Genomic DNA, 7,706 nt, shown 5'->3' on the forward strand with positions numbered 1-7,706 from the left:
AAAGGAACAAGAGTTAGAGATTTGAGCGGAAGGAGTCATTATCTTCCGCTTCAACCAATGTAAGGTTTTCTAAACTCTTATGTGTTTAATTTTGTTGTTTTAGAGATATTCATATTTAAGATGTTAATCAACATACTTGTTAGTAAATCTAGATCCTGGTAAAATATTCCCAACAATAATATTGCAAAATCTATAATACAAACACAACTGCAGGGAGTTCTAAGTTATGAGTGTGGTAACGTTGGTCATACTCCTTCAACTGTTAACAAGCATAAGAAATGACCCTATTAGTTTACATCAGAACACATCCCAAACCCTATTTGGATGCGTCACAGTAAACAATAAACTTCTCTTCATCTGATGGCAAAGCTAACACAGGAGCTATAATCAACCATTGAAAACAAGTTCCAAACTTATCTGTCCATATAAACTGCTAATTCTTCTTAGTTAACTCAGTTAAGGGAATTGAGATCGTAGAAAACCCTTCCACTAACAACGATAATATCCAGCTAAACCCAAAAAAATTCTGACTTCCGTGACAGTCTTTTGTCTCGACCAGTCTCTAACTAACTTGATCCTTCCAGGTTCAACCATAATTCCATCCTTACTGATAATGTGGCCTAAAATGGACAATTGTCATAACCAAAAATCACATTTCTTATATTTAGCATGTGTTCCCGCAATCTTTGTAAAACCATTTGTAAATGTTGTTCATGATTCCCATCTGACTGAGAGTACACAAAGATGTCGTCAATAAATAATATAACACAATTATCGAGAAAATCTTTGAATTCCCTATTCATCAGATCTATAAAAGCTGATGGAGCATTGGTTAGTCCAAAAAACATAACTAGGAATTCATAGTGGCCATACCTAATGCAAAAGACAATCTTTAGAATGTCCTCCTCTCGGATTCGCAACTGATGATAGCCTGAGTGAAGATCAATCTTGAAGAAGATTGTTTTTACTTGAAGCTGATCGAATAGATCATCAATCCTAGGTAAAGGGTCTTTATCTTTAATTGTCAACTTGTTTAGTTACCGGTAGTTGATACACATACGAAGTGACTCGTCATTCTTCTTAACGAACAACACCGAAGGTAATGCTTTTGAAGTTAAAGTTTATGCCTTGGGATAACATTTTAAAGCCCTATGTTCTACAATTTAGTTAAATTTTATGCCTTGGGGATATCTTTGTTATTACTATCATTTCAAAGCTCTGTTGTCTACAAATTTCGATTGTTACTTTATCCTCACTTATGTAGAAACAATTTCCCTATTTATTCACTCATATGCAACCATACCATTATTAAAGGGTCCCTGCTTTGTCTTCTCACTTAACATGGAACTAAAAGAGTCTCTACTTTCTATACAACAGAACAAGATCCATGAGATAGTTAATTTCACTTGCCATTAACTGTTGATTGCCCTCATTTTTTATACTTTGTAGGATGTGAGTAGGGAAATAAGGAAGATTTTGACTGAGAAGGCTGCCAATTTCAACATCGCTCTGGATAATGTGTCAATCATTGCTGTAACATTTGGGAGGGAATTTACAAATGCAATTGAGGCCAAACAAGTGGTTGTACAAGAAGCTGAGAGGGCTAAATTCGTTGTTGAAAAGGCTAAACAAGACAAGATAAGTGCTATTATCAGAGCTCAAGTAAGAAGGAAATCAAAAGGCTAGGCTCTCATTCTGCATACAATTTTCATTTGATCATCAAGGTGAGGCTACAAGTGCACAACTGATGAGCAAAACTATTGCTAACAATCCGACAATTATCACCCTAAGGAAGATTGAAGCTGGGAGAGAAATCGCTCGCACAATATCAAAATCTTCCACTAAGGCTTATCTTAACACGGATGATCTCTTGCTGAACCTTCAGGAGATGAATTTGGAGCCTGCTGTGAAAAGATAGGCATACTATATTTTGAGTTGTCTCATCTTTTAGTTGGAATGGACTTATTAATAATTCAGTGTAACAGGCCAAGTGATTGGTAAATTCTACAAGTAAATCTTTTAATAGTTTATTTGCAAGTCAACGACTTTCACAACTTACATCTATTTTAGATTTCTTTTTCTTCCCGACTGTTCCCACAAGAGTTGTTGGTTCGCGATGAAAAAACATAAATACATTTTTTCTCTTTACTTGAGTCTTGGCAGAGTATTTGTTTAGAAAATCTATTGGGACCTTGAATCCAAAGATGTCAATTGCGGGGAAACATTTATACATTAATTTAGTACATCAAAGAAATTAACACAAACTTCTACACATTTTTGTTTTCTTCTTTTTTCAGAGTTTGGTTTGTTCACAACAAATTTTCTTTTTTCAATTCTTCATTGGTAGTATTATCCATTGTTGGTAAGATGAGAAGGTAGCCCTATCCTATTGCATGAGCAAAGCTACCACACATCCCAAAATAGCACCTGCAATAACCTGCAGCAAAAGATTCCAATTACAATCAAAATTAACTTTCTATATAAGACCTTTAACACAATCTCAATTTTTTTTTTTTTGATAGAAACAAAGGTTTCAATGTGATGCCTCCCATTCGCACAAACATGTAGCTATGATACGTACACACCCTGACTTGAATCCTAACCCATGTATGTAACAAGATAAACAAGTAAAATTGAGGTTCCAACAAATTACTTTATACTCATATCAGACTCCATTCATGTATCAATGTATGTACTGTTCAAGCAAACATGTTTATACACTAACGTTCCATTCCAATATTGAAGGAATTAGAAGGGTAAATACCATTTTGGACCCTCTGTTTTACAAAAGTTACCAATTGGACCCTGTGTTTTGTTAAATGACAAAATGGACCCTGTATTTTCTAAAATAGTACAAATAAGACCCTGAATTGATTTTTTGTCAAAATAAAGTTTAATTATAATCCGATCTAAAAGTGCTATATGACAAAACTGTTTACATTTTTTGTACCTGTTCGTATTAAGCATTGTCTTCAAGTTAGTTGTATTAAAAAAAAAGTTATCAAAAATTAAGCTCAGGGTCCTATTTTTACTATTTTAGAAAATACAGGGTCCATTTTGTCATTTAACAAAACACAGGGTCCAATCTGTAACTTTTGCAAAACACAGGGTCCAAAATGGTATTTACCCGAATTAGAAACTAGGAATCTTGCTGATATGAAAGGAAGTATTACAAATCTTTCCAAACTTTTCGAGACACTTGAATATCTCCCAGAGTAAATTTTACTATAAATAATACAAATTTATTTGCCTTCTTACAATCAATCAGCCCCACTAGCTATACTAACTAAGCCTTAACTGTTTCTTTAGCTCACCCTTTAGGACTATTAACATAACTCACTTAAACACATTCAATCTCAGACAGTAAGAGGCGTTTGGTTGGGAGGAATAAAAATATAAGAATAAGAATGAGAATAGGAATAGGAATAGGAATAGGAATGGAATAAAATTTAAAATGCATAAAAAAATTGATTAAAAAAATCATTAAATTTTTTTTCTTGTTACATTGGAATGGTCATTCCTTTCTTTTTAAAATGGAATAGCCATTCCACCAAAATGGTGGAAAGAGCATTCCATTGGAATGCCATTCCAATACTTTAAAATGCAACCAAACAAAGGAATGGAATGAAAATTGTTTCCTTTCCATTTCATTACCTCCAACCAAACGCCACCTAAGAGTTTGACAACTCAGCTTCTATAATCCTAATTACTTTTAATGGTTAGAATAATGTTAAGGTGTAACACATATGACTTTCTATTTGGCAAAACGATATTACTGACAATAGCATTTTCTATATCGTCACTTACCAAACATACAAACAAAAATAAGGTAGAAGTTTCATTTTCAGGAAAGTTTTTTTGATTCACTTACTAACAAGATAATGAACACCAAGATCAAACATTTTAATAGACCCACTAAAATGGTTTTACCAGCAATGCAAGTTTTCATGGTAGAAGGGGAATAGTAAAGTAACCTGGAGAGGTGTATGGCCGAGTGAATCTCGTAAGGGTCTAACATTAGAGACAGGATGTTCTGGAGGTAGCTCGCATACTATCTGGTTTAATAACTGCAATATGCAACATATCAGCAATTTCATTAACATTCACATTAACAATTTGCAGGAATTATTCTCTTGAATACTATTAAGAATAAACCAACAACTTAAAAATGAAATGTTAAGAAATAAGATGTCACACGAACCCTAAGAAAAGAAGAAGAATAGCCGCAAGAAATAGAGAGCATATTTTAGCTAAAGGAACTAACGAAACAAAACAACAATTAGTGAGCTGGAAAACTAGGAAACACTATCATGCACCAAATATTATTCAATTCTTGATTCAAGAAACCGTTGAGTTATTTTGAAATGAAATGAGCATCTACAAAAGAATAGATCTTACTTCGGCTTGCTGGCCAGCATGGAGTCTTACACCAGAAGCATCATACATTACCTGCAATAAAAATATTAAATAAATAAACCAACTATTTTTAATTGAATTCGTGTACAGTAATTATTTATGAAAACAATATCATGATTAGAAAAGGATTTCCAATACAAATGACAAAGTTATACCAGAACCATTCAGGCATGCCCTACAATTTCTAGGTATAAAAAAACTATAGCAATTGCTAAGTAGAATGTAGGAGGGCTAGAACCACAGACTTTGTGGGAGAGGACCACATGTTTGACCCATTTGAGCTACCTTCTTCGGTTAAATGAAAGTTTCTTATAAACTAAAAAATATCCATCCATCGGTGGAATGTGCATGAACACATCTTAGGGATCCAGCTTTTAAATTTAATATTGTTTGCCCTTGAACCACCGAAACAAACAAGTGTAACAAAAACCAGATGCTTGACTGAACTAACAAATATATACAAGCATCAAAAATTTTCGTTGTTAAAATCTTGAATAAACAGCACCATATTTGATAATAACTGAACCCCACCAACTTACATGCTGACATTAGAAATAGAAGACATTCATATATCAGCTGGATAGCTTCCTAATTTGATGCAGAATGATTGAACAGAATGACCATGCTAACTTAAAAGAATGAACAAGACCTGGTTAAGAGTTACATACAACACATGCCAAAACCACAGCGATGGCAAATGCTGGTCCTCCAGTTCCTTCATGTAAACCAATTGTAACTGCAAGTGATGTCACAGTAGCTGAATGCGACGATGGCATTCCTCCAGACCCGAGCATCCTTCTCGAATCCCATCTCTTCTCCTTGTACCTGCACTTCTATGAGAAATATACTAAAAGACAAACAAAAACTTACAAATAACCAAGAGATTTAAGGTCAGAGAGCAATAGCTCCATGAGATTAAACCCATCATTACTTTAAAGACCTACCTAGCAATATGCTAGAGATTCCTGCCTCCTGAAGATTGTAGGGTTCAGGACTAGTATCAAAAGTAATAAAGAGAAAGGAAGGGAGAAAAAAACACCAATCTCTTCTTCTAACTAGAACATGTTGTTACGACAAATTGTATATATTGTGCAGGTATGCCATTTCTATAAGCATTACAAAAACTCCTTTTAGCCTCAAAAGAACACAAAACCATAAGTTGCCTATTCTCACAAACAAATAATCCATCTGAAACCCAAAGAACAGTTTAGCTCTAAACAAAAATTAAATTAAAATGGGGGGCAAGTTTCAAACAAACAACTGCCTAATCAAAGAACTTCATAGAAGCACTTTAACACCCATCATGCAAAATTAAGTTTTTATCTGTTTGGAACCCAAAGAAACGCAGAAAATGAAAAAATCTGAAGCTTTAAACCATATCAAAACATCCATAATTAGGAAAGGGGAGAGCTAAGTTACCAGGTAGTGAAGAGCTTCAGAAACTGGGCAAGAGCGAAGGCAAGGAAAGCAGAGAGGAGAGGAAGGTTTGAGGGGATGGTGGTGGGCTGATAAGTACTGGATCGGAAACTTGATGAGGCATCAGCGGCCGTGATAACCTCGTCCATTGATTGAATATTGTTTTGGGATTTTGGAATGAAAATGTTGTAGCGTTAGTAGGTGGGTTTTCTTTCTTTGAAACTTCAAACAGAAAACTAATTGTGATTTTGATTCTCTTTCCATGGAAGTTGGCCACGATTAGGTTCTCAACCATATTTTCATTTTCATTTTTTTAAAATATTTCTTTGCAATTTGATTGGCTCTCTTAAGTAATCCACCTTTACTCATGCAATTATATATTTTTGGAGTTTTTTCTTTTATTGGGGAACCAAGGTGTTCATAAAATGTCCAATTCAATAATCTAATCTAAGTCATAAAATACAATATCTGTACTTTTGCAAATTAGATTAGATTGGAAAATCTAAATCTGTACTTGTGCAGATTAGATATTAATTGATATGTAAAAGTAATCGATCAAATCTAATTTACATATATTTAGATATATTTTCCAAAAAATATATATGAAAGTAATATTTTAATGTAAAAATAATCATTTAGAAAATTTAATGCAAACAATAAAAATATATTTCAAAACATAATAGATCAAATTTATATTTTATTCTTATTTATAAGAAAAATATAATTTAAAATAAAATTAAACTTTTTTTTATACGTAAAAATTTTTTTCTTCTTGTTTTGAATTTGTTGTTTTTCTATTTCATTTATTTTAATTTATTGTTGTAGACATAAAATAACAATAATTTTTTTTATTTTGTTGTTAGTTATGTGAAAAAAATTATTTTTTAAATAAATATGAAATAATTTGATATTAAAAAGTAACCAATTCAAAGTAACTGATCCAATCTACACTTTTACAGATTGGATTGGATTGGATTGAATTTAAGTTATTATGCGGATTGGACTAAATCAAAAATTAAAATTCGCACCTAGTGCGGATCGGATGCACTATGAGTAAAATAGTGCGGATTGGATAGGATGAACACCCCTAACAAAAACCTTTTTATTTTAAGAAATAAAAGAAATATTCAATATTATTTACAACAAAAAAGAAAAAAACTCTATTAATTGTATTTTTAGCATTTTTAATTTGACAAAAATATTTTATAATTTATTTATTTTTCGGCTGAGTTGTTTATTTAATTTTCATATTTTGTGTATTGATTGATTTATATATTGAAGGAATATTGTCTAGTTTTTCTATTTATAGAAAATAAGGTATAAAGGGTAAGTTTATGACTCATCCTTATTCTATCTATCCAGCGTGTATATTTGATCTTGTGTGAGTTTTCTAATATGTTTGATCAGATTTCTTGTGAAGAAAACCAAAGCAAGACTTTCTTTTTTATAAAAAGAAAGTCGCACTTACTGCTTACGATTCTGTAGGTACAGAAATGTAAATTCTTTGGCTTATTGAAGATCTATTTTAGGGAATTGTCTAGTGAGTTGTAGTCTTGTTCAGACCGTGTGTGAGTTGTCAATAAGGTGTATGTTGATTATAAATATATTTTATAGCAACTAAGTCTTGTATCTCTTTCATACACTTTGAATTGTATTCATTTCTTAAGTAAAGAGTGTCTTTATTTTGTAGAGAAGAGAGTGTTCGTCTCTTACTCTGTTTATATGTATTTTGTATTATCTTGAGTTTGTATTCAAGTCTTTAAAAGAAGAAGAACAACAGTGCTACCTTCAGGAGAAGATTCTACAAGCTTTCGGAAGTTTACTTTTCAAGTCTTGTCTCGGGAGGAAGCAAGCACTCTTCAAGGAGATCAAAG

The 7,706-nt window shown here is 32.5% G+C and overlaps 2 protein-coding genes across 2 annotated transcripts; one reads left to right on the forward strand and one right to left on the reverse strand.

Annotated features, from left to right (window-relative positions):
- Positions 1-744: 744 nt before the first annotated feature.
- LOC115695077 (prohibitin-2, mitochondrial-like) lies at positions 745-1,918 on the forward strand. The gene is made up of 3 exons (XM_030622171.1): positions 745-831; positions 1,450-1,642; positions 1,725-1,918. The coding sequence occupies exons 1-3, from the start codon at positions 745-747 to the stop codon at positions 1,916-1,918; spliced, it is 474 nt and encodes a 157-aa protein (XP_030478031.1).
- A 287-nt stretch (positions 1,919-2,205) lies between these two features.
- LOC115695750 (uncharacterized) lies at positions 2,206-6,175 on the reverse strand. Its single transcript, XM_030622829.2, has 5 exons — positions 5,836-6,175; positions 5,085-5,241; positions 4,399-4,449; positions 3,975-4,067; positions 2,206-2,437 (listed from the first exon to the last, which is right to left on the reverse strand). Exons 1-5 carry the CDS (start codon positions 5,979-5,981, stop codon positions 2,387-2,389), a joined length of 498 nt encoding a protein of 165 aa, XP_030478689.1. The 5' UTR covers positions 5,982-6,175; the 3' UTR covers positions 2,206-2,386.
- Between the last annotated feature and the right edge of the window lie 1,531 nt (positions 6,176-7,706).

Source organism: Cannabis sativa, chromosome 6, assembly GCF_029168945.1.
Source record: "Cannabis sativa cultivar Pink pepper isolate KNU-18-1 chromosome 6, ASM2916894v1, whole genome shotgun sequence".
NCBI classification, from domain to species: Eukaryota; Viridiplantae; Streptophyta; class Magnoliopsida; order Rosales; family Cannabaceae; genus Cannabis; species Cannabis sativa.

Bases quoted from the DNA above. Each gene is read 5' to 3' on its own strand.
- LOC115695077 (XM_030622171.1), top strand. From the start codon at position 745: ATGTCGTCAATAAATAATATAACACAATTATCGAGAAAATCTTTGAAT. The intron at 832-1,449 runs GTTAGTCCAAAA...TATACTTTGTAG, and splicing joins TAAAAGCTGATGGAGCATTG to GATGTGAGTAGGGAAATAAG. The intron at 1,643-1,724 runs GTGCTATTATCA...TTGATCATCAAG, and splicing joins GGCTAAACAAGACAAGATAA to GTGAGGCTACAAGTGCACAA.
- LOC115695750 (XM_030622829.2), bottom strand. From the start codon at position 5,981: ATGGACGAGGTTATCACGGCCGCTGATGCCTCATCAAGTTTCCGATCC. The intron at 5,242-5,835 runs GTAACTTAGCTC...ATAGAAGTGCAG, and splicing joins CTGAAGCTCTTCACTACCTG to GTACAAGGAGAAGAGATGGG. The intron at 4,068-4,398 runs GTAAGATCTATT...TGCATATTGCAG, and splicing joins ATGCTGGCCAGCAAGCCGAA to TTATTAAACCAGATAGTATG.